This window comes from Aquarana catesbeiana, linkage group LG05 (genome assembly GCF_042186555.1).
Source record: "Aquarana catesbeiana isolate 2022-GZ linkage group LG05, ASM4218655v1, whole genome shotgun sequence".
NCBI classification, from domain to species: domain Eukaryota; kingdom Metazoa; phylum Chordata; class Amphibia; order Anura; family Ranidae; genus Aquarana; species Aquarana catesbeiana.
In genome coordinates this window covers 382,226,410-382,253,261 of record NC_133328.1, presented here as the reverse complement: position 1 = coordinate 382,253,261, position 26,852 = coordinate 382,226,410, and the positions used below count along the sequence as shown (strand labels likewise).

Sequence of the window (26,852 nt, the reverse complement as noted above, 5' to 3'; positions counted from 1 at the left end):
CAATGAAAGTAAAGGGCACACTGTTGCCGTGTAGTGAGTACTTCTTCAAACTGAAGATATACTGAGCGGTCGATATAACTATTGATCAGTCCTGTTTGAATGTTTTTAACCTAATTTAAAGTGGTTGTAAAGTAAGGTGTTTTTTTTTTTTTTTTTTTTTTTTTTTTTTTTTAGCTTAATGCATTCCATGCATTAAGCTAAAAAAACTGCTGTGTTTAGTATCTCTTTAACCCAGGAAGGATCAGAAGAGGGAGGAAAGGATCAGCCAATTATTCATAAAAGTAAGACACTCAGAGTTTAATCCCATTGGGCGTCTGGTACCTAATTTAAAGATCGAAAAGTACAAGAAGCTTGCAGCCTGGCAAACTTAAAAAGTTGATTCTTAAGAGGCAGTAGGGTCATAAGGACCCATCATGCCCCAGGCGGTGACATCACAAAGGGTGGGGTCTCCGGATGACATCATACGATGGCCATGCCCCCATCATTATCTAAGACATGCTTGGCATCGGAGCGGACAGATCAGCAGCACGCAGCATAGGAGGAGGGTCGTTGGCGGGAGTGGGACTCAGCATTGGAGGAGGGTCGGCGGCGGCAGAGGAAGGAGAATACCGGACAAAGAAGACAGGAGAAAGAAGAAGAGTGGAAGAAGAAGCAGCGGAAAAAGGAGAAGCCCAGAGGAGGAAGATGCGGGAGAAGATGGAGAAAGACCAGAGGAAGAAACGGGGAAGAAGAAGATTTTTTTTTTGGTGAATGGGTAGGGGTACAATGTACCCCATACTTATTCACATGGGGGGGAAGCCAGGATTCTGATAAGCCCGCAGACCCCGAAACCACCGGGCAAGGGTTGTCGGGAAGAGGCCCTTGTCCCCATCAACATGGGAGCAAGGTGCTTTTGGGTGGGGGCGGGCAGATACCCCCCTGCCCCAAAGCACCCGTACCCCCCCATATTGAGGGCATGCAGCCTGGTATGGTTGGGGGGGGTGATCGCTCGCCCCCTCCCTTTCCTGACCTGCCTGGCTGCATGCTTGGATAAGGGTCTGGTATGGATTTTGGGGTGGGACCCCATGCCATTGAAAAAAAATTTTGGCCCAAGGGCTTGGTATGGACCTGGAGGGGGGGGGGACAACGCTGTTTTTTTTTTTTTCAGGGCTTTTTTCTAGCCGGCAATTTCTTTTTTTTACATTCAGCGGGGAAGTCCGCTGACAGCTGATGACTCATTGGTTGTTAAGGACGTGGCGGCCGGCTTCCCGGCCCCCTCCTTAGCAACCAGCTATATACAGTGTAAAAAAAACCCGCAAAATCGCGGTAAAAACATGTGTTCAAAAACACGGCAAGCACCGCAAAAAAAAAAGCACTGCAGAAACGCTCAAAAGCAACATGCATTGATGTGAATGGAGCCTAAGGCGTTTTTTGATGCATTTTGCATTTTGCAGAAATGCACGGGAATTTTTTAACATGGGTTCCTATGGAACATGTTCACATCAATGCTTTTTTGTTTCTCTGCATTTTTGGAAAGGGTCAGGGACTTTTTTTCATGCAAAATGCAGCGTTTTGCATGTAATAGAATTCAATGGACAAGCATCAAAAACGCAAGTGCACCGTTTTTGCAGCGTTTTTGATGCGTTTTTGCCGTTTTTTTTTTTTTTTTTTTTTTTTTTTAAATTTTTTTTTTTAGACTGTAAAAAAAACTGTAAAAAAAAAAAAAACGCGGCAAAAACGCCGCAAAAACGCCGCAAAAACGCTGCTCAAAAACGTGGCAAGCATGAAAAAAAAACCTCCAAAAACGCCCAAAAGCAACATGCATAGGTGTGAATCGAGCCTTATTTAGCTCTGACTTTAAGGTTGGATTCACACCTATGCATTTTTGGTGCTTTTTGCATTTTGCATATTTGCACTACAGAACGTGTTCTATAGGAAACCATGTTAAATGGACTGTAGTGCAAATCTGCAAAATGCAAAAAGCACTAAAACTGCATAGGTGTGAATCCAGCCTTAGCCCTGGTTCACACCTTTGCATTTTTTAGTGTGTTTTCAGTTTTGCAGAAAAACACTACAGTCCATTTAACATGGTTTCCTATGGGTCATGTTCACATCTGTGCATTTTACGGAAAGGGCCAGGGACTTTTTATGGTTTTTGGTTCCATAGACTTCAATGGATCAAAAACATGTATTGAAAAACGCAAAATGCACCTGGTATATGCAAACTGCAACCTGCATAGGTGTGAACCATGCCTATGAGAGTGCAGTTTAAGGCTCGATTCACACCTATGCATGTTGCTTTTGGGCGTTTTTGGAGGGTTTTTTTTCATGCTTGCCACGTTTTTGAGCAGCGTTTTTGCCGCGATTTTGCCGCGATTTGCGTTTTTTTTTTTTTTTACAGTTTTTTTTTTTTACAGTTTTTTTTTTACAGTCTAAAAAAAAAATTTAAAAAAAAAAAAAAAAAACGGCAAAAACGCATCAAAAACGCTGCAAAAACGCTGCAAAAACGGTGCACTTGCGTTTTTGATGCTTGTCCATTGAAATCCATTACATGCAAAACGCTGCTTTTTGCATGAAAAAAAGTCCCCGACCCTTTCCAAAAATGCAGAGAAACAAAAAGGCATTGATGTGAACATGTTCCATAGGAACCCATGTTAAAAAATTCCTGTGCATTTCTGCAAAATGCATCAAAAAACGCGCTAGTGTGAATGGAGCCTAAGACTTGATTCACACCTATGCAGGTTGCAGTTTGCATATTGCAGGTGCTTTTTGCGTTTTTCAATACATATTTTTCATCTATTGAAGTCTATGGAACCAAAAACCACAAATAAGTCCCTGGTCCTTCTCATAAAATGCACAGATGTGAACTACATCCATAGGAAACCATGTTAAATGGACTGTAGTGTGTTTCTGCAAAAATGAAAATGTGCTAAAAAAAATGCATAGGTGTGAACCAGGCCTGAGGCTTGATTCACACTAAGGCTCGAATCACATCTTTGCATGTTGCTATTGAGCGTTTCTGCAGTGTTTTTTGTGGTGCTTGCCGCATTTTTGAAGAGCGTTTTTGCGGCGTTTTTTAACCCGCGTTTTGCGCAAAACGCCAAAAACATAAAAACGCTGTACTTGCGTTTTTGATGCTGGTCCGTTGACTTCTATTACATGCAAAACGCTGCATTTTGCATGAAAAAAGTCCCTGACCCTTTCCAAAAACGCAGAGGTACAAAAAGGCATTGATGTGAACATGTTCCATAGGAACCCATGTTAAAAAATTCCCATGCATTTCTGCAAAATGCATCAAAAAATGCGTTAGTGTGAATCGAGCCTAAGGCTCGATTCACATTTATGCATGTTGCTTTTGAGCGTTTCTGCAGTGCTTTTTGCGGTGCTTGCTGTGGCAAAAACACAGTAAAAACGCGGTGCTTGCGTTTTGGATGCGGGTCCATTGAATTCTATCACATGCAAAACGCTGCATTTTGCATGAAAAAAGTCCCCGACCCTTTCCAAAAACGCAGAGACACAAAAATTCATTGATGTGAACATGTTCCATAGGAACCCATGTTAAAAAATTCCCATGCATTTCTGCAAAATGCATCAAAAAACGCATTGGTGTGAATGGAGCCTAATGCACTCTTTGATGCTTTTTGCATTTTGCTGAAATGCAGGGAATTTCTTTAACATGGGTTCCTATGGAACACGTTCACATCAATGAATTTTTGTGTCTCTGCGCTTTTGGAAAGAGTCGGGGATGTCACGAGGGGGTGGGCTCTCTAGGTGGCGTCATCGGATGGCCACGCCCCATGGCTACATAAGAGATGTCAGACAGCGGGGGATGTCACAATGAAGGACAAGAATGGACATTTTTGTTTTTAGCAGGTAACCAGTGGTGAGGAAGAAGACAGACAGCGGTGGCGAGAAAGAATACAGCGGCGTGGGAGAAGACAGCTCTGGGAGAGACGGAGGCGGGAGAAGACGGCTCGGGGAGAAGACGGCAACAGGAGAGATGGCGGCGGGAGAAGACGGTTCGGGGAGAAGACAGAGCTATTTTTTTTAATACAGGACTTGTCAAAAACCGCCTGTTTTTTTTTTACATTTCACTGCTTTTTTTGGTGAATGGGTAGCTGATACCCATTCACATGGAGGGGGCGGGATCTGGGGGTCCCCGTGTTAAAGGGAGCTTCCAGATTCCGTTAAGCCCCCCGCCCGCAGACCCCGACGACCACCGCCCAGTGTTGTTGGGAAGAGGCTCATGTCCCCAGCAAGCACCCCCCCCCATGTTGAGGGCATGCAGTCTGGTATGGTTCGGGGGGGGGGCTCGCTTGTCCCCTCCCTGCCGGGCTGCATGCTCGGAAAAGGGTCTGGTATGGACTGGGGGGGGGGGGGGCCCACGCCGCTCTTTTCGTGAATTTTTTTTAGCCTGCAATTTTTTTTTTACATTCAGCTGTCAGCGGGGAAGCCCGCTGACAGCTGATGACTCATCCGTTGCTAAGGACGCACCTGCCAGCTTCCTGACACGCTCCTTAGCAACCAGCTATATACAGTGAATTAAAAAAAAAAGACACAAATCGCAAAACACAAATTACGGTAAAAATGCAGAAAGCACTGCAGAAACACTCAAAAGCAACATGCATAGATGTGAATCGAGCCTGAAGCTTTATGGGCCTCCCATAAAGTAGATACCTGTGAAACCGAGCCTGTGTTAAGCTGGAAAGTTATCTCTAGAGCCTTGGAGAATTGGGCCTTAGCATCTTCATTACAGAGAAAAGATTCATTTAAATTGCAATGGCATGTTCTTGGTTTAGTGGACCATCACCCTCTCTTAACTTTCAGGAATGGTAGCTATTATCCTATATAAAAATATTCAAGAATATGTGAGCCACAAGCTGAATACAACATGGGAACTTCCATGGTTTGCACTAAACTTTTTGGAAACCTTTTTTTTTTTTTTTTGACAATATAGATGTCTAGTGCATATTTCTTATGATAACCCAGGTAATGTACTTTTTTATGTTAAAATTCTTAACAAAATCTTATATTTTATAAAAAAAAAAATCTGCAGGCTATACTCTTGCTTTATTAATGAATAAATAAGATAAATACGTTATATAGGAATATAATGTGAGTACAACTTACCACGCAGGACATTGCTACACAGCTTCATAATGTGGTCATCTGTTAATGATTTTCCCTATAACATAAAAAGGTATCTTGCTATCATATAGGATGCAAATATCGTCTCCTGCTTATTTTGTCCTATAACATATTATTCTTATAGTCTGGCAATTTTTAAAATTATTTTATTTGATTATATTGCATTGAATTTTTTTACACACCGGTTTTCCTGGGATACCAGGTATTCCAGACCTTCCCTGCGGACCGCTTTCACCTGGAAAGCCACGGGGCCCTGGTAGTCCGAGTATGCCATGTTCTCCCTTCTTACCCTCTGGTCCTGTTACACCTATGTCTCCAAGTTCACCTTTCTGTAATCCAGAAAATAGTGTAATCAAATACCCAGTATCAGTACTGTTTCCAAAACACATTAGCAGCAATAAATTATAAAGTATACTGAATATATTTTGAAAATGTATTCTAAGTTTGCGCATTACTGCACATAGTGAAAAAAACATGCTTGTTAAAGTGATACTAAATTTACATTGTCCCTTCTATTTCTGTATGTGGATGATGGCACTGTAATTAGTTTAAAAAAATAAAAAAATCTAAGCACCTTTTCCTAATCCCAATACAGCTGTCACATGACCCAGCCTGTCTGCAGGGAAACATAAGCAGAAGGAGCTTCTAGTCCTCTGCTGCTGGTCACATGTTCAAAAAAATAATTAAAAAATAATTAAAAAATAATTAAAAAAACAGCCTTTGGAATACAGAGTAAAAATAATGAAATTATCAATCAATAAACTGTTATAAATTGTCATACAAATATATATTTGAAATCAAATCTTTACTATTTTTTGGCAAAAACATGGTGTGGGCGGATTTCTGCCAGTCACAGGCTGTGTCATGCCCCTCCAGCCTGTGTCTTATGCCCTGTACACACGGTCGGATTTTCCGATGGAAAAAGTGTGATCGGATTATATTGTCGGAAATTCTGATCGTGTGTGGGCTCCATCAGACTTTTTCCATCAGAACTTCCGACACACAAAGTTTGAGAGCAGGATATAAAATTTTCCGACAACAAAATCCGATCGTTTAAATTCCGATCGTGTTTACAGTAATCCGACGCACAAAGTGCCACGCATGCTCAGAATAAATTAAGAGACGAAAGCTATTGGCTACTGCCCGTTTATAGTCCCGATGTACGTGTTTTATGTCACCGCGTTCAGAACGATCGGATTTTCTGACAACTGTGTGTGACCGTGTGCATGCAAGACAAGTTTGGCCCAAAATCTGTCGGAAAAAATGCAACGGATTTTGTCGTCGGAATGTCCGATCAATGTCCGATCGTGTGTACAGGGCACTAGAATAAGAGGGAGGTGAAGCCTCCATTATTCTACATGTAATATCCCACCCCCATTGTATTTAGCTGGTTAGTGGGCATAGAGGAAGAAGGAGGGAGTGCGCTGCCATTTACCACTGTGTATACCCCTACATGTGTTACTCTATAGTCACATAGGCTGCTCAGATGTGATAGGGAGGAAATTCTCAGCATAGAAACTCACTTGAAAACTGAGCATGCGCAGAGTTGCCACCACAGCTGCAAAATCCCTAGCTGAATAGGGAACATGAACAGAAGGTGGAGATAGAGAGCAGCAGGATCAACCAGGTTTTTTGCAGAATACAGAAAATTAATCCCTAAGGCCCCTTTTACAGTGGGGTGGTGGGTGCATCTGCGGTGCTTTACCGTCAATTTCGCAGTGCTATTCGGCCGCTAGTGGGGTGCTTTTACCCCCCCGCTAGCGGCCAAGAAAGGGTTAAAACCACTGCAAAGCGCTGCTGCAGCAGCGCTATGCTGGCGGTATAGCCGCGCTGCCCCATTGATTTCAGTGGGCAGGAGCGGTGAAGGAGCGGTGTATACACTGCTCCTTCACTGCTCCAAAGATGCTGCTTGCAGGAGTTTTTTTAATGTCCTGTCAGTGCACCACTCCAGTGTGAAAGCACTCGGGCTTTCACACTGGAGAGACAGGAGCGGCTCTTTACAGGCGCTATGCAGGCGCTATTTTTAGCGCTGTAGCGCCTGTAAAGAGCCTCAGTGTGAAAGGGGTCATAGCGACTGAGTGAGTATGAACAGCGTGTAATGTAGCATTTACCAATAGTTTTTCTATTGTTTTTGTTTTTTATTTATTTTTACCAAAAGTTTAGGCATGTAATTTCATGTGATCAGTCTAAAGCAAATATATTTATCAATGTGTTTTAAGCTGAATCACATGTTCATGTTGTGGTAACATGCAGAGGTGCAGAAGTGCATTATGCAGCCATTTACTTAGAAGAGCATTCGAATGCACATCTGCAATATACCACAACCTACCTGCACTTTAATGCAGGTGAGGCATTTGAACTTAGTAGTGTGCTGGGAAAAAGGGCGATTTGCAATTTAAAAGTTTATTATGGTGAAGTGTGAATCTGGCCTTAGAACCAGAAAATCAATTAGGACCACAAAAATTCATTATATTGCAGCTTACTAGTCCTTCATTTGGTTGCTTGCTTTGGTATTCTTTTTTTCAAGCTTTTTTCAAGCTTCCTTTTTTATTTTCACCCAGTGATCCTGACAGTAACACAATTCCTTGCCTAGGGTGATGTGTCCTCTCACTGTATCTAGAGTGAAGAAGTGTTGTCATCCTAGTCTGCTTGGTCCTGATTTGAACTTCACAACATCTCCCCCCTCTCCTCTTCTCATTAACAGGGGGAATGTTCTGTAGTTCAGAGGTGAACTGGGCATGGCTGATAATAATGGTTGAGAATTCAGTGCAGCAAAGGTAAAGTACACAGGAAGTTATGCGCTTACTGGATTTTTGCAGGATCAACCGTTATTTTTTTCACTTATCAAAAAGATATAACAAACCACTTTTGATGTCATATTAAACAGCTTCCGGACCGCTCACCACACATATGGGCGGGCGGCCCAGCTGCACGAAACAACGTACCTGTACGTTGTTTAGACACAGCGGGAGCCAATCAGCGGGTCCTGCGGACGCAATGTCCGCCAGGTACCCGGTGATCATTTGTAGAGAGGCAGAACGGCAGTGTGCCTATGTAAACAATGCAGATCGCCATTCTGTCGGAGAGGAAGAGGGAGATCTTGTGTTTCTGCTAAGCAGGAACACGTATCTCTCTCTTCCTCCAGTCAAACTATCCCCCACACAGTTAGCCAGCACCCCCTAGGCACACATTGAACCCTTTAATCGCCCCTGATGTTAATCCCTTCCCTACCAGTGTCATTTATACAGTGATAGTGCATTTTTAAAGCATATTGTATTGGTGTCACTGGTTCCCAAAAAGTGTCACTTAGTGTCAGATTTGTCAGCTGCAATGTTGCAGTCCCGCTAAAAATCGTTGATTGCCACTATTACTAGTAAAAAATATAAAAAAAATAAAAAGTCCATAAACCTATCCTAATCTATCCCAACTTTTGCGCAATCCAATCAACATACGTTTATTGGGATTTTTTTATCAAAAACATGTAGCAGAATACATATTGGCCTAAATTGATGAAGAAATTAGATTGTTTCCATTTTTTTATTGGGTATGTTTTATAGCAGAAAGTTTTTTATAGCGCAAAAAAAACCCCAGAAAGCAGAGGTGATCAAATACCACCAAAATAAAACTTTATTTTGGGGAAAAAAGGCCATAAATTTTGTTTGGGTACAGCGTCGCACGACCGCACAATTGTCAGTTAAAGTAACGCAGTGCTGTATCGTAAAAAATGCTCTGGTCAAGAAGGGGGTGAAACCTTTTGGGGCTGGAGTGGTTAATAAACCATAAGGAAACTAATAAGAGAAGTTTGTTGTTAAGGTTTACATGCACTTTAATGTTTTGAAAAACCTGTTCCTCCGACTGAAGTCTTCTTTAGAGAGTGTGGATTTCCTGATCTGCTGCTGCTTTCAGTGGTGTCTCCTGCTGACCCCTAGGTGAATACAGGTGATGGAAGGGACAGCAGGAGGAACCACCGACCACTGTGGAGGACCAAGAGATCAACACACCTGGAAGTGTCAATTTCCTGAAAAAGACTTAAAGTGGTGTTCCGGCCTCCCCCTCCAAAAGTTAAAAGTCAGCAGCTACACATACTGTAGCTGCTGACTTTTAATATTAGGACACTTACCTGGAGTCCAGCGATGTCGGCACCCCAGCTGATGTTTCCATCGGTTGTCGGGTGCTGCCACCGCCATTGCCGGTAAGGGAACCCGGGAGTGAAGCCTTGCAGCTTCACAGTCGGGTCCCTACTGCGCATGCGTGAAGTGCACTGCGCTCTCCTACTGGCCCGACAGTAGGGGAATGAGGAGGGAGGAGGAGGGGCCAAACTTGTGACATACCTGGCTGTGGCGAGGTCCGATGGAAGTGAGCACAGGGTACCTGTCAAAAACAGGTACCCCCTCCCCCCCGAAAGGTGCCAAATGTGGCAACAGAGGGGGGGGGACTTTGCTTTAAGTTGTCAGTTTCTCATCACCAGAGCAACATTCAGATGCCCAGTCAGTGGGGGAGTTAAGTATTTGCTTTCTTTTTACAGGGACAGCTTTAACGCATATCTTATCCAAAAAACACAAGTGTAATATATTGCAGCTTACCAGTCCTTAGATGTAGTGGCTACATTAGTTTTCTTTTTCAGGTTTTTTCCTTTATTTTCACCTGGCAAAACCTGTCCTATTATGTCTAGTCACTTTTTCTCCACTGTATCTATGGAGGAGCCATGGTTGTCACACGGATGAAGTTCAAATATGTCAGCCCTTGTTCACCTTCATTACATGGTGGATTGACATGACTAGTATTTTACACAAGAAAGATAAGATATAAAACAGGTGTGTATTATCCCGCGCTCCCTAACCTAATGCGTCCCTCACTTATAACTTGTGTCTTCGAACACACGTCTAACACTCATGCGATCTGATTCCAGTGCGGGGAAAAAAAGGTTCCTGCACCTTTTTCTTGCGAATTCAATGCAAGTTCAGCCATACAACTGTATGGCTGAATTCGCTTTGCACAGACATGGCATGTGATTCGCACCGCAGAATCACATGCCATGTCTGTGTTCGCAGTAGTGTGAACCCAGGCTGAAGATGGAAAAACTGCAGGATATGAGAAGCACATTTAAATGGAAAAATATTTGAAAGAAGAAAAGCACCACTAAATTGAACTCTAGTCATCTGGGTCTGTCACATTTATTTTATTTTATTGTACATGAGAAAGTTTGTCACTGAATAATAAAAGCAGTGTTGTGGTTTCAAAGTATGGTTTTGGTTTTAAAAACATGCATTGGATTGCGCACGGATAGGCGCAGTCAACATTTTTGATTTTAAGAAAGATAAGGTGTTTGTGATTTATTTTCATCCTACAGGAAGTGACACTGATACTGCACTTCTGGCAAAAGCAACACCTATTTTCTTTACTTGCTGAAAATGTTCTTTGCCTGAAAAGTAAAAGCTGAGTATTGGTAACTGTAAGCGCAAACACACAAGTCCATATATGACAGGAGATATAAAGGGCTGAGCAACTTAGTCCATAGGGAACAGGCTGGAAGTTCAAGGGTTAAGTGGTAACCGGTAATGTAATGGTTAAAGTAGGCTGGTAGGCTAGGCAGCTGCTGTCCTCAGAGAGCTGGCTCTGTGATGGATGAGAGAGGGGTAGAGAAGGAAGCGCCACCTGAGTGTAGTATTAACAAATGATGTTTAATGAAACCAGGTAAAAACACACTTACAAGATAAAAACATAAAAAAGACTCATCTGTATAGGTATGTGGTCCTCGGTGTTCCCTCTGATCCTGTGGTGGTGACGCTGCAGCGATGCTGGGCTGCAGAAGTTGGATTACCAGCCGGGAGCTCCTTCTGTGGCCATCAGGAAGAGACTAGGGGCCGGTGTGGAGCGTGCTTGACGTCACAGGTTGTCCGTCTGCTTCCGGGTTCGGTATCCAGGGGAGGGATCGTCCAGGGAGGAGGGCTAGCTCCCAACCTCCCTGCTAGCCCTCCTCCCTGGACGATCCCTCCCCTGGATACCGAACCCGGAAGCAGATGGACGACCTATTACATCATGCACGCTCCACGTGCGCTCCACACCGGCCCCTAGTCTCTTCCTGATGGCCACAGAAGGAGCTCCCGGCTGGTAATCCACCTTCTGCAGCCCAGCATTCCTGCAGCGTCACCACCACAGGATCAGAGGGAACCCCGAGGACCACATACCTATATAGATGAGCCTTTTATATGTTTTTATCCTGTAAGTGTGTTTTACCTGGTGTCATTAAACATCATTTGTTAATACTACACTCAGGTGGCGCTTCCTTCTCTACCCCTCTGAAAAGTAAAAGCTAATGCAGCCACCAGATCTAAGGACTGCTAAGCTGCAATGTATTACATTTTTGTTTTTAGATATAGTTACACTTTAATCCACTCTTTATTTTTTTTACAATGCTTTACAGTACTGGAACCCACTTGTTTTCTCCTCTCAGCTGGTAAACCAGATTGTGCTTTGCTGTCTCTAAGCCATTTTCAGTGTTGTCTACGATCTCAGGAGACCAGTATAGTAGCCTGGCCATGAATTCTTTGTTTCTGGTGGGCAAAGCCAAGCACTGTGTACTCTGAATATCCCACTCATTTACTTTCTTCCTATTAATTGACACAAAGGGGTTGATTTACAGAAACTGGAGAGTGCAGAATCTGGTGCAGCTCTGTATAGAAACCAATTAGCTTCCAGGTTTATTTGTCAACACTTAATTGAATTTTGCACTCTCCAGTTTTAGTAAATCCGGACAGTTACATGAGTCTATAGTTCATGGTTCTGCCTAAACTCTGTCCACCAGAAGGCAGCCACGGATGACCACCAGAAGGCAGCCACGGATGACCACCAGAAGGCAGCCACGGATGACCACCAGAAGACAGCCATGGATAACCACATAATTAGCTGCAAGGGCTGTTAGGATAAATAGACTAGAAAGCTGCAGGGACATTGCGAGCAGGAGCTGCTTGCCTGCTTGTAATATGCATCTTACAAATCAGTATGGTTTGAAACTTTGGCCCTCCTGTATCATGAGACCCAAACTTTGAGAATGTCATCAAACCACTATACATCAGATTTGGGTAATTACTATAAACTGGGTTGTTAAAATAAAGCTCTGCCAGCCAAACACAAGGCTATTGCATTTAGAAAGACAAGAAATCTACAGTCTGCATAACTACAGAGCATGAAGGTAAAGGCTTATGTGTCTTATGTATCTTTACACCAAGCTGAATAATGAAATATAAATACATATTTATGAGTTTTTCAGTACCTCTCCTTTTGCTCCTTTGTTGCCTTCTTGCCCCTACATGTAATTTTGCAGAAAGACAAATATTAATATGGTAGAATGCTAACTATGTCCACATTTTATTAATAAATACAAAACATGAGTAATTTTACCCTTATTCCTGGGTTTCCAGGTTGTCCTGCCTCCCCTTTTTCTCCCTACAACATAAAAACAAGTCAGAAGTAAAAAAAAAACAAATATTTTGACAGATTTCCATTTGTTGCCTTTTCGTGACATAAAAATAAAGGAGCAACTAGTTTTTCATCCTTCGTATGTTAACTTCAGTTTGATTAAGTTTGCTCTATAAAATATCAGATGCTTAAGTTATTCTGTGACCAGGCAATGGACATTGAAGTACCTGCAGGGCTTTTTTTCAGCAGGAACTAGGGGGAACTCAGTTCCACCACATCTGGCTCAGGTCTTCTGCTCCCTGCTCACCACTATCACTTGGTAACACTGAAGTCCAGCTTCTGTGTTTACAAGTAATAGCTTATCTCCCAGTAGCTCCCACAGGTCAGATCTCCTGCGCAGATCCCACTGAGTGCCGGACAGGGACAAGGAAGATACAGTACAGGTGGCCAGGGTTCAGTGCAGTCATGGGCAGGAGAGGGTGCGTGGTAGGCTTCACCCTCTGTGGTCTCCATTTTTTCCCTGATGACCAGTTGTTCATGCTCCTACTGCATGATCTCCCTTGGAAGTGACTGTAGTATAGTATAGTATGCTGGGAGGTTCTACAGGCGGATAGGTGCTTCAGCTTTATATTGCAACAAAGGTAAGAAATATGACAGATGATGGAGCTTTTAAGGAGGGGGGAGAAGATGAGGGCAGTGGAGGGAGGGGTTGTATGCAAAGGGAAGAGCCACTATTTGATGCCATTTGGCAGGCATGTGTGTGTGGCGGGCATGGTTGAGTTCCTGCACCTATTCTCTGAGAAAAAAAGCCCTGAGTACCTGCATATTCTTAAAGTGGTTGTATAGGCTCAAGGTTTTTTACCTTCATGCATTCTAGAAGGTAAAAGACTTTCTGTGTGCAGCAGCGCTTCCATTCCCCCCTAAAACTTACTTGAGCCCCCTCTCAATCCAGCGATGTGCACAAGAGCCTTGGCTCTCCCAGGTCTCTCCCTCCTCACTGGCTCAGACAGCAGCAGCATTGGCTCCCGTTACTGTCAATCACAGCTAGCGAGTCAGTGAGGAGAGAGCAGTGGCTCAGGAGGAGTGAACCTGATTGTCATCTACAGAATACTACTATTGTCATCTACACTAGCATCTGAGTCTCATACCATGTGGCTGCCCTGCTGCTTACAGAACGCATGTGGTCATATGGATGCTGAGTGATTGACCCCTTGTGTTCACAATGCACCAGGGCAGCAACTCAGCATGAGACCTGGAAGCTGGTGGAGTAGTAGCAGTATCTACTACAACAGTGATTTCCAGCTTCCACAGGAATCCCATGGGTATGGCACATAAATACTGAAATTGCTCCAAGCTGGACCAATGTAACCTTATAAAAATTGGCATACCTGGAATTCAACATTAAGTCCGACACCTGCAAGCCACAGGCATAATATGCACCAATGCCATGCCCCCAATGACACAGACTATGAACAAAAAATATGCAAAGAAAGGAATGAAATTTGGATTATGACTGCATCACAGGTGCTTTTTGAGGCTGCATTCACACTTTCACATAGCGGAAACAAACGTGACGTTGATCGATTTGTGTGTCGCATAGGACCAGCCCATTCAAGTGAAGCTGTCCTATGTGCGCTTATTGCCCAAAAAAATATCTAGTTCCTTTTCAGCTGACAAGCTTCATGCGATTTTTAACAGGCACCGTTTGCCGTGATTACCACGTAATCCTGATGCTTGAAAATCTCGGCAAAATCGCATTCCTGGTGCCATTAAAAAATAATGTCACTCAAACAAGTTGTGCAGCGATCACCTCGTGATTTGGAATTCCAAATCACGAAGTATGAATGGAGCCTTAAGGTGCTAGGGCACCAATCACAATGAATGGCATCACAGCACACCAAGTGTTACTGCACATTAGGGAAAACAGACCCTTATGTATTTTAGTATAGATTAAGACAACATTTTTATGCCCACTTATGCCCCATACACACGAACAGAAAATCGTACGGAAAATACTGCTTTCGAAACGATCGTACGATAATCGGATTTTTAGTACAGATCTTTCGAGAGCCGATCAGGACAGTTCATCCGATAGTATTCTATCAGGCATGCAGGAAAATTTTTTTCGTACGATGCCAAATCATACGATTTTCGTTTATTCAGTACAGCTATCATTTCGAAAATGCAATACAAATGCATTACAACACATGACATCACTTCTGAATTTTATTTCTGTCGTGTGGGAATTTTCGTGACTTTAGTAAACTCATCAGATTCGATCTGAGATCAGCATGCAATAAAAAACGGACGATCATTCATCCGATAATCTCATCGTGTGTATGGGGCATTAGACCTTACACAGTAGGTTTTCAGGACTTTGACATGGAGACAACAGTTTCTGTTGTGTGGCTGAGACAGGCCTTGATCAGCTGAAGGGGAATTAAGCAGGGGAAAGAACCATAACCTGAAAAAGTAGGATTCTGTAGGTAAATGGATTCCAATGCTTTTACCTGGGTTCCTTTAATTCCATCATCTCCAGTGTCACCCTGAAAAGAGAATTTCATTTAAATAAGAAAGTTTTTAAATGTAAGTGTAATAAATAGATTCTAGTAGGGTAATGTTGTTATTGGTCAGTTTCTAAGCAGCTTTCAATGGTAGTTGTTAACTCACAAGTGCAAATTACTGTTTGCAAAATGTGTTTATTTCTACAGGTATTTCACTGCTTTCCAAATATGGGATAGAATTTCTAAATTATAATTACAATTAATTACCTTGTGCCCCTTAGGGCCTTGAATTCCCATTGAACCTTCCAAACCAGGTAATCCTGGCTGTCCCATTTGACCCTAGAAAGTCAAGAATACATTCATTCTTTAATAATCAGAGAGAAAAGTTCACAGCATTTATCTGCCTTTGTAAAAAAGTAAAAAAAATGGAAAATGACTTCTATTTGGGATCAGTCTGAGATCAGTTTAACATTAATTTGAGATATGTTTAAGATACATTCACATCAACTTTTAAGGATGTAATAAAATGGACCTGCCACTTAAATAGTGGAGATTTGCTGTAGTATAGGGAATATTTAAAAATATTAATTGTGCTTTAGCTGTACTGAAAAAATGTTTTGTTCTGAATACTAGCAGTGTACTTGATATGCACATTTGCCTAGACGCTCCTGTGCCCACAGCCTTATAGCTATATACTGCATAGGCAGTGTGGAATCTAAGGCACTGTTGCTAGTCTTATTAGATTTGCGGTGAGATTTGCTGAAGTCTACTGTACCGCTTACTCTTTGCTTTTCTAGAGGCTTTGAGATGAGGAAGAAAAGCCTTGCTTCTACCAAGATGACTGCCTCCACACAGAGAAACAAGACAGAATAACGCATGGTAAACCATTATTTGGTAAGCATCAAATGCAAGGAGATCACAGGTAATGCTGTAGACTAGCCCTTAGTCCCCTGCCTGCTTTTTTGTGTCCAGTTTCCAGAGTTTAGTTCTACATTACAGCAAAGAAACATAATGCACTGCAAAAGCGAACAGAGATACACTCATCCGTAAGATCACATTTGAATGTTGCATTCAACATCCACCAAAAATGCTTCACAAATTATTTCACAAATGCCTACCTACACAATACCCAAACAAACCAAGTAAAATAGCATTTGTGCTATAAACATTGTTGTTAAATTCTCATATATTGCTGTAGCACCCTCCTAGCGAAAGATGCTGGGCAAATTTAGTATTTGACTCCGTTCTGTAGTCAAGGGAGCAGTGATTGTTTGTCCTGGTCAGTTCAGGGTTTCACAAGCTGGTAGTTTGATTGCTTACCCCTGCCTTCCGAGTCATAGGGAGGGAGATTCAGAGGATCAGTCTAAAGATATATCATGCTCCAGCCAATCCCTGAAGAGAAATGTCCAGCAAGTGGCCGAGAAGGTGATAAAGAGTCTGAAGCCCTGGAGAGATTGTTCCTTGTCACCAGGAGGGTTCCAAAGCCTCAGGAGCTGCTGCCCCGAGGCAGTCTGTGGACTGTGAAACTGCTCTTAGTTGTTGCATCTCTGAGAGCCTAAAGTGATCTTTCTGAGGAGCTGACTTTGGGACTTCACCAAAAAGGGATTTGGTCTGGGGAAGGATTGTCTCCCGCACAAGACCGTGTCTGGAGGAAGCAGGAAGGTGTGTAGCTGTCCTGGGGATTTGTGGGTAATGACCCTGAATTGATCCCTTGTGACTGTATGTGCTGTTGGGATATAAGTGCCAAAGGTAGCTTGGACTGAGACTGCTCTCATAGGGTCTCAGAGTACTGGCTATTCCCCTGTCCTCAGCAGAATGCTGGCGTGTGAGCATAGAGAAAAGTGTCCTCATATTAAATGCAAGCATTTTGGAGTATCCCATGCCTTAACCTCTCTCCTATTTAAAGCTCTTCCAGCAATATATAACAAAAAGACATCCCCTAGACTGAGTTATTCGAGCCGGTGTACATAGACTGGTGCTTGCGTTGATGGGCAGCCTCTATATATTAGGGAAGAACCAGCTATTACCAGCGGCCCCTACTGAGGTAGCATTACACTGCATAAAAAAATATTTTAACTAGAAAAATAATACATAGTCTATGCATTGTTTTTGTCTTTCAAATTGATTCTGCAAAGTCAAAATGAAGGTTGATCGATGTAGGCATTTGTGAAGTGCTCATGAAGGATCTGGAATAAATTTGAAAATTGTATCAGTATGTCCTTTGCCATGCATGCATTGTCTAGTTTACACACTGAGGGAGACATTGAAGATCAAAGAGACAGGTTCAAGCGGACATTGTTTCATCCATTCTCAGGCATCCCAGGACACACATCTTCCATCTTAGCTAGGCCCGTCTCCAACCACTGATAGGCGGCCATCTTTGAGGGTTTGTTTAACAGCCATTTTAAGGCCTCTCCTTTCTACCCAGCTATTCACTACATGCACTTTTGGAGGCTAACTACAATTTCTGATTTTCTTGATATTTTTTTCATTTTACATTTTCAATAGTTTGTTGGCTAATCCCCTTCCGAAATCCTAACACCTGGTGATTAGGTTGTTATATTTAGCTGTATTAGCATAATTTGTAGGCAGACTACGCCCTTTGATCTGGCTACAGTGGATCAAACAATATACAGTAGTTGGTCAAACGCAGATTTTCCAATTTCAATGTTATGTATGGTGTTGTAAAGTGATTTCTGTAACAAATTTTAATTTATATTTTATAGTTTTACAGTCCATATTTTCACCCAATTTTATTGTGTTTTAAACGAATATCTGCATAGGGCAAAGAATCTTGGGAATAATTGATTAGTCAGTCTAATTATTTTTAATAAATCATTTTTATTGGGTGCACTGTTATACAATCATAGATTGATCGATCAATATAGCTGACTTAATTCATTGTTAACATCCCTGACACTAGGTTATCCAAAGAAAGCTCCTGAAGAAATAGGAAAGATATACAGCTATATTGCAGATGGTGTCCTATGTAGGAATCAACCTTAGAATCCCTATGTTGCCAGGTAAGAGCGCCATTCATGTATCTGCTATGTAAGAGATGGCAATACTGAGAGAGAGGATAGTGTTCAGCTTACCTATGATCCCGAGAAGAGAGTTATGGCTTAAATTACAGGGAGAAGAAGAGGCAGGCGACCTCCAGATTTATGCATACCATTGGGTAATGGTGGTGGTTGATACCTGTAGGGACTGGGGTCTAGAATCTGACATCCCCACTCAAAGAACCTATTAAGTATTATAGGTGATATTGGAACACTGACTAATTGTGTATTGCAAGCTGCTGAAGAGGATGTAAGCGTAATTAAACTTGCCCTTCATTTCACAGAAGGCCCTCTCCCACAGCTACCCACCTCTTACAAATGTGCTGGCTGTCCAACTGAACAGCAGGTACAGTACATCTTTGAGAATAGTAAAGCATGAAGCATATTAATATTTTCTACTTTCTCATTATTTCCCATAAATTTTCTCATGAATATGCCTCCTTATTGCTCTTCATTTCTCTTGTTGTTCTTATAATCCAAATTCTTCACTATTAAATGTTTTACAAAATGCTGTTTTAAAACTTGGTTACATGTTAAAACCTTTTTTTTTTTTTTTTTTTTTTTTTACAATAAAAAGATGATGGCTGCAGATAAACTTTCAAGATTCCAAATTGCAAAAAATAAATTAAAAAAATCCACATGAACCTGACCTGTGACTGTCATAGTCAAAATAAGAACCTGGGGTAGTAAACTGTGTGTGAAAAAAACTAAAAGTGTATGTGTTGTGTTGTTAAAATGATCAAACATTAGAAAAAAAAAGAAGCCACTCTTACAACCATATGTTCAGTATAAAATATACATATACACATTTTCCATATATTGTTTTTTTCTGTTGATAAAATGACAAAATACCCCCTCCATATTGCTCTGCAATAGAAATGGCAAAAAACATTTTGAATAGGCAGTTTCAGTTAGGCAAGGTTTCCACTATTGCGACCCCAAAGTCGCGAGATTTACAGTGCAACTTTTTAATGAGATTTTTGATGCAATGTCATGCGACTGGTGAGAACCATGGGAGAACAAGTGGCACTGAAGTCGGAACAAAGTAGTACAAAAAACTTTTTTGAAGTCGCTGCGACTTGATTCACACCATTCTGAACAGGGACCATTTAAATACATGGATTTTGACTTGTCATGTGACTTCACATGTGTCAAGTCGCACAACAACTTGCAGTAGTGGAAACAGAGCCTTACAGAAAATGTGACATAACTTTAGGAGCAGTTTGCAGTTTTACAATTTATCAAGATGTCATGGGACAGTTTTCACCTACTTTCAGTCCAGGAAGTCCTGATGGTCCTGGAGGCCCTGGATCACCTTGTATACCCTGGGATATGTATAAAAATGTCAATATATATTTTTTTAAATACAAAGACAACCAGCCAAACATTCAGAACAATACCTTTGGCCCTTGAAGTCCTTCTGCTCCTGGTAGTCCATTTGCTCCATTGTCACCCTTTTAAAAACAGACTACAACTTAGAAGCCACATAACTCATACTTCAGACTGTGTGAGAAATTGTAAATTAAGTTGTTTCACCATGAATGCTGAATTTGCAGCTTGCCTTGTGCATTACCTTCAAGTATTACATTCTTAGACCTTTTCACTATCAACTGCCAACAAGAATTCTCTTGAAATATCGGCAAAAAACTATGCCCTGACTGCATGCATATGAGATCATTACCAATTTGTCATTTAGTTGTGGATAAGTCATTGTGCTGTTTTATAATTGTCAATATTGGAGTTCTCCTTTGATCAAAATGTTTTGGGTGGAGGTCTGTATTAAATGAATCTACTGTATCATAAGCAAGATGAAATTGCAGTGCTACAAAGCAGACTGGACAATGTAGAGATCACTCTTCTATTATATGCTGCCATTGATTTGTAACTGACAGGGTAAACACTCTATAGGCTCAGGTGCATTTTCTGTAATGCAAACCTGTCATAAGAGAACTAAAGGAACTGCCATCGCTAACCTCCTCCTGAAATACTTGGTGAATGCCTGTTATGCTGACCCACTTATTTTAATTACTTGAAACACTGACTCAGGAAAGTTGAAGAAAAAGTCAAAAGTTGGCTTTATATGCTTGCCCTAGGTCCTTGAGTCAACATATTAAGCCTAGTTGGTTAGGTTTACAGCCAGACAACTATCTTTTTAGGAGAGGTCAGCAGTGGCAGACTCTATGCTACATTTATGACAGGCTAGCCTTGAATCTTTGTTTCAGAAAGCCACAAACATTCAAGACCAAAGCACAGATGTTGGAGATAATTACAATGTATTAAAAATGGCTGCATCTGCGCTGAATTTATTATATTATTGTAACAGTAAACTTGACATACAGTAAACTTGACAGTATACAGTATATACCAGTCTACACAACTTGAAAAGTTTGAGTTTGATATTTTGACAGTTACCACATGAGGGCAGTACACACCAATCAATAAATATATAGATCTATATAATGTATAAAGCATAATTCTCTACCCCCTTCATCCACTGTTAATAAAATTCCTTTTGCTGTATGATAGCTTATCTGAGTTACCCTAGAGTATTTATTGCATGTAAACCCAAGCTTTATATACTTTCTCAGATCTTTTTTAAATATGTGCTATTAAAACTTTATTATTATGAGTTTACTTTTCTATAACTCAGTTGTATTCCCTAACTCCCTCCGGTCTTATCTATTTCTCTAGTTTGCACTATTGAAATGTACATATAATCCATCAGAAAGAAATTTAAAGGTCAGCAATGATAATTAAGCTGTAGAAAGATATCCATATCCAGGCATCATAGTTGTATCGTAAGGTGCATCTCTGAACAGTTGGCTCTTTTTGATCTTTGTGTTCAATGTGCTGCAGAAAGTAGCTTTCTTGCTTCATAATTTCTGTATTTTATTTTAGGTAACAAGAAAAAGGTCCTTTCCTCATAGTACAACAGTAAAATTAACTAAACTGGGCCTAAACTGCTTGCATCTTTTCCATTCTTGTTGCGAATTATGTACCTGTTGCAATAAAGCAACACTTACAACATCATTTTTAATTAAGCAAAATAATTTTTTTGTTATAATGACAAAAAAATGTTGTTTTATATTTCGATCAAACTTTGCCACTGCGCCACGATGCATTTTGTACATGAATACATATACAGATCTTACTAAAGCATTTGCAAAAAATGATCACTTAGTAGAAAAATTGTCATTTGTGTGGGGAACAGAATAATAGTGTTGGATAATTTGCATTTCATATAACTATAAATGCTGCCTTTATTCCTGGTACGCCAAGGATTCAAAGAAGGCCAACACAGTGGACTGCACTTACAGAATTTTCAAAGCATTTTATTCAAATATAAAATATTAACACTATCCATGTAGTCCATCATAATAGCAGTATATGTAATCTGGCATGTAAATAATGCAACTCCATGTAAATCTGAAATGCTTTGGGTTAATCTGACCTTTTCTCAAGCTTAAAGTCAATTAGACTTAAGACCCCTCAAAAATATATTTATATTCAGTAGTGTCTAACCCTCATACATTCACAAACGGTGGGTAGGAACATGTCAACCAATCAATTAACAGCTAGGAGAAGGTGAACTAACTCATTTTATCCTCAGTATCCTACACTTTTTAGTTTTTTTAACACAAAGGAGCCATCTTGCCTTGCTCACATGACAAAACTAAAAGAGTGGACCTGATGAAAAATTATTGTGTATAAACAGCGGAGTGCACCCCACCTCCAAGCAATCTGACCACCTGAACTTTACCAAGTCTTGCCTGCATCATCAGTCCAATGGATCTGCTGGAGAATTCAAATCATGACAAATCTGTCACTTGACCTTCTCCTCAGTCCTCTATTGGCTGTTTCATAATTCTAAACTATAAATCAAAATCTCATAGTATGGACCTAATATGATTGAATATATGGATGTTGTTGATATTTGAAAATCTAATAAAAAGTACTGAAAATGTAGAAAGTGAATGGCCCTCTTTAGATACAAAACAACTTTCGACTCGGCTGATGGATAAAGTATAGATGTGCTACCCTGTTTGCACAATGATTCAGTTCTCTTTGAGTTTTCTGTTTGATTTTTTTTTTTGTTTTTAAGCATTAAAAATCGATTGTAGTGAATTTCTCAAGGTGAATATTCCAGACTCCACATTCAATGCTCACCTTGAGGCCAGGGGGTCCTACAACTCCTTTAGGTCCAGGCATTCCTCTTTCTCCCTGAAATTGCAAGCAACTATAGACATTAACTTTTGTTATCTAATCATAATTGTATATTATACAAGAAATCAAGCGGATTTTAAAAGTGTACACTTTAAAGAACACCTTTTGTGGTAGAAATATGAAGACTGATTCTGCTGACTTCCTTCAGAAAATGCTAATTGCCTTGATGTCATTCATCCTCTCTGACTTCATAAGTTTCTGAGACAGCATGACAACCTTACAGATTGTAGCAAGAAACACCTCATTGGTTGCTTATATATATATATATATATATATATATATATATATATATACACACACAGCACCTTATGTCAATAGTCATGAATAAAAGCACAAAGTATGCCAGCACTCCTGCATAAATTAGGAAAGGCCATACTTATTACTTTTCTTTAGGAGTGAGAGTGCGGGAACCTCTTTATTTGTGCTATTTGGTCCTCATTTTCGAACAGAATGCTTCTGATGAACTTCTTGCCACAGAGAAAACCAGAATTGGTTAGTGAGGGCTGTCCCCTCCACTGATTGAGCGTTCTCCTTCTACTGCTACTCTCCCCGCCCCTCATTCCCCAGGTATATGCAATTTGGGCACCAGTTCCCTGCTAGTAGAGGTGTAAGAATCTGGGCACTATAAAGTAGACCTGGGGTGATAGTTGTGCTAGAGTCTTTGTGTTTTTTCAACATCAAAGTTTACTCTATATTTTTAATTTTTTTTTTTTTTTACATAAGATCAATGACGCTATGGGGTATATTTATAAAACATTAATTGGACGAATGTCATATACATTTGAGCAGGCTGCACAAATATTGCCTGTTATTTCGATAATAGATTAATTCCTATGATTATTAACTTCATCTAGTGGCCAAAATGCAGAAAAATTTGTCATTGAGGTATTTCAGAAAACTGTACAACATTGTGGCCAGATGGAGTTGACGATCATAGGAATAAATCTATTACAGAAAGTACAGCTGAAATTTGTGCAGCCTGCAGGAATGTGTGTAACAGTCACACAATTAATGTTTTATAAATAGAACCCTATGTATTTCATCTTTTGTGGATTACTATTTTAAATATCATGGTCAAATGCCAGAAAACATACTTGTAAATGCATGCTACCAACTTTAGTGACAATAATCAAAGCCTTCTTTGTCAGTTTTGGACTAACAATAACAGGTTAGGCTTCCAGGATGCTAGAAAGAATACACAGCTCAGAGTTACCTTTGATCCCACTGTGCCAGGGAGACCAGGGGCACCACGAAAACCCTAAAATGATTTATAAATGAATTAAATTCATCAAATTAAAAACTGTATAATGTATTTTATCTAACATAATAAATTTACTGTGAAAGTATAACCAGGCAGGTTATGGTGAGGTTTGCTAAAAGAAACCAAAAATTGCTCCTTGCCATAACTTGTCTGGTCTATTTGTTGTTGATCACCAAGCCCTGATCAATAGCAGTCATTGTTTCCATGTACTGCACTTATGATTAGTAAATGTGAAATCACTGCACTGGTCCTAGAATGCAGAACAGCTGGTACTCAAAAACCAGGAATAGTGTCTTACAAAAAAAATAAATACAAATGGTGCGCTATTTCCTTATATAAATCCCTGTAACCACATACTACAAAATTGTGTTACAAGAAATGTGAATTCAATATTAAAGTGACCAGTGTATTGTTGCAAAAAACATGAGTTCAATATTAAAGTGACTGGTGCATAGGAAACCAACAGAGAAAAAATTTCAAAGAAAATTCTAAGGATCCCAAGTGTCCAAAATGTCAATATGCCAATGAATAAAAACGAATACAAAAGACTGTGTATGTGATGCTATTTGTCCAAACACACAAAGTTCGTATACATAAAACTGAATAAATGATACAAAATATCAAACAAAGTTCACGCATAAAGGATAATAATGAACTTTGTTTGATATTTTGTATAATTTATTCAGTTTTGAATACAAATGGATACAAACTTTGTGTGTTTGGACAAATAACATCACATACACAGTCTTTTGTATTAATGTTTTGTTCATTGGTATATTGACATTATGGACACTTGGGATCCTTAGAATTTTCTTTGGAATTTTTTCTCTCTTGATTTCCTATGCACCAGTCACTTTAATATTGAATTCACATTTTTTGCAATAATGCACGGCACTTATGATGATAACCAATAAATCTTAAAATAAGGTAAGGGAATTCAAAATAAATAGGTCTATCATATTCGGATATATCTGTCTTTGAATCGATTGTGTATAGATGCACAGCTGGGCAAGGAGCATTAAAGAGGAACTGCAGTCTGCTCACATAATTTGTAATAAAAACATCTTTGCTATTATGAAGCTTCCCTCCAACCATTTTGCATATTATTTTATATATACTGTGATTCTGTACTTGCCAAATATGCTGCAGAAATCTCCCTCCACTGAGTCTGGCTACATCCATTTTAACTGTGGGCAGCTGAAGCTGCTGACTGTTCACTTCCTGGATTTACACAGACACACAGAGGCACACCTGCAGCTTTCATTGACCCTCTTACAAGTCATCCCCCTCCCTTCCTGGCAAACTCTCACAAGAGGGGAAAGCTGTGCGTTATGTCAAAAGCCTAGGCTAATGACCAGACAAGAAACAGAAAGTAGGCTGTATAAGGTATTTACTGACAGAAAAAAAATGTTTTACTATTCAAAGTTAAAACAACAAGGGCAGAAGATTTAATAGATGGGAAGACGAAAAAAATGACTGAAGGTCCTCTTTAAGGAACCCATTGCATGACTTCGGCTTCTACCTATAAATGATTGATACAGTGCCTTGAGAAAGTATTCATCCCCCTTGAAATTTTCCACATTTTGTCATGTTACAAACAAAAACGTTAATGTATTTTATTGCCATTTTATGTGATAGACCAACACAAAGTTGCATATAATTGTGAAGTGGAAGGAAAATGATAATGGTTTTCAAAATTTTGCATTAGTATTCAGGTCCCCTGAACCATCTTTTGCTGAAATTACAGCTGCAAGTCTTTTTGCTATGTCTCTACCAGCTTTGCACATCTAAAGAGTGGAAATGTTTGCACATTCTTCTTTGTAAAATAGCTCAAGCTCTGTCAGATTGGATGGAGAGCATCTGTGAGCAGCAATTTTCAAGTCTTGCCAAAGATTCTCAATTGGATTTAGGTCTAGACTTTGTCTGGGCCATTCTAACACATGAATATACTTTGATCTAAACAATTTCATTGTAGCTCTGGCTGTATGTTTAGGGTCGTTGTCCTGCTGGAAGGTGAACCTCAGCCCCAGTCACAAGTCTTTTGCAGACTCAAACAGGTTTTTTTTAAGATTGCACTATATTTGGCTCCATCCATCTTCCCATCAACTTCAGCAGGGACCAGATTTACTGGCCCTGCTGAAAAAGTATCCCCACAACATGATGCTGCCACCACCATGTTTCACGGTGGGGATGGTGTGTTCAGGGTGATATGCAGTGTTAGTTTCCTGCCACACGTAGCGTTTTGCTTTTAGGCCAAATAGATCAGTTTTGATCTCATCTGAGCAGAGCACTTTCTTATACATGTTTGCTGTGTCCCCCACATGGCTTCTCACAAACTGCAAACAGGACTTCTTAAAAAACAACAGAATTGGCAAGCGCAGATCCAGGAGGTGGCAAGGAATCAATTGGAGATGGAATCCATGTGAAATTTAAAACAGTTTATTGCTGATAAAACATGTAACCAATAAACAGTACAAATGGGAAAAATTGTCAGAATGGCCAAACTAACTGTGATAGTGCCAGCAATGGAGCGAAAAGGTGGTGGAGAAATGGCTGTCCCGCTTCCGTGAGGTCTGTAGACCAAAAATGGGAAGCCTGAAAACACTTTCCAACAGCTGGGAGCGGTGGCCATAACCAAAGCCGGGCTACATCAGGGAGGGGAAAGGCTGGGTCCAGACAATGCTGTGTTTTGGCCTAGGCCAACAAGGCCCAGGCCTAGGGCGGCACTTTGTGGGGGGCGGCAAAAAGCCGCCCCCCCCCCCAAAAACGGCACCCGCTCTCCTCCCGCACAGCAGGGCACATCAAGAGAGTACAGCTTGGGAGTGCAGCGGCTGCAGATGGGGCCAGGAAGCAGTTAAATCAGGAGCTGTCAAGCCGCCCCTGTAAAGCTGTGATTCTCTCTCTCTGATGTGGCCAATCATGGGGAGGGAAACAGCAGGGAGGAAGCTGGGCGGCGGCATGACAAAACCAATTAGAGCCGCTCTCTCTCTTTCTTCTCTCTTCTCTGTTCAGCTGACAGAAAGGGGAGGGGGGGCGAGCGGGGGAGTTCTCTGGTAAATGGAGCAGCGCTGTGACAGGGAGAGGAGAGATGCGGGCTGTCTGTGTATCTCCCCCGCTCGCCCCCCCTCCTCTTTCTGTCAGCTGAACAGAGAAGAGAGAAGAGAGAGAGAGCGGCTCTAATTGGTTTCCCTGTGCCGCTGCCCAGCTTCCTGACTGCTGTTTCTCACCCCATAATTGGCCACAGCAGAGGGCCAATCA

At 40.9% G+C, this 26,852-nt stretch overlaps 1 protein-coding gene across 1 annotated transcript in view; it reads right to left on the bottom strand.

Moving 5' to 3' along the window:
* LOC141144913 (uncharacterized) overlaps positions 1 to 26,852 on the bottom strand; it is a 126,949-nt gene that overhangs the window by 11,202 nt on the left and 88,895 nt on the right. The window contains exons 19-28 of the mRNA XM_073631020.1: positions 23,547 to 23,591; positions 22,277 to 22,330; positions 19,510 to 19,563; positions 19,381 to 19,434; positions 15,318 to 15,389; positions 15,057 to 15,092; positions 12,529 to 12,573; positions 12,401 to 12,433; positions 5,310 to 5,456; positions 5,110 to 5,164 (exon numbers count right to left, since the gene is read on the bottom strand). Of these exons, the coding sequence (XP_073487121.1) occupies positions 5,110 to 5,164; positions 5,310 to 5,456; positions 12,401 to 12,433; positions 12,529 to 12,573; positions 15,057 to 15,092; positions 15,318 to 15,389; positions 19,381 to 19,434; positions 19,510 to 19,563; positions 22,277 to 22,330; positions 23,547 to 23,591 (595 nt within the window). The remainder of the gene's footprint in view (positions 1 to 5,109; positions 5,165 to 5,309; positions 5,457 to 12,400; positions 12,434 to 12,528; positions 12,574 to 15,056; positions 15,093 to 15,317; positions 15,390 to 19,380; positions 19,435 to 19,509; positions 19,564 to 22,276; positions 22,331 to 23,546; positions 23,592 to 26,852) is intronic.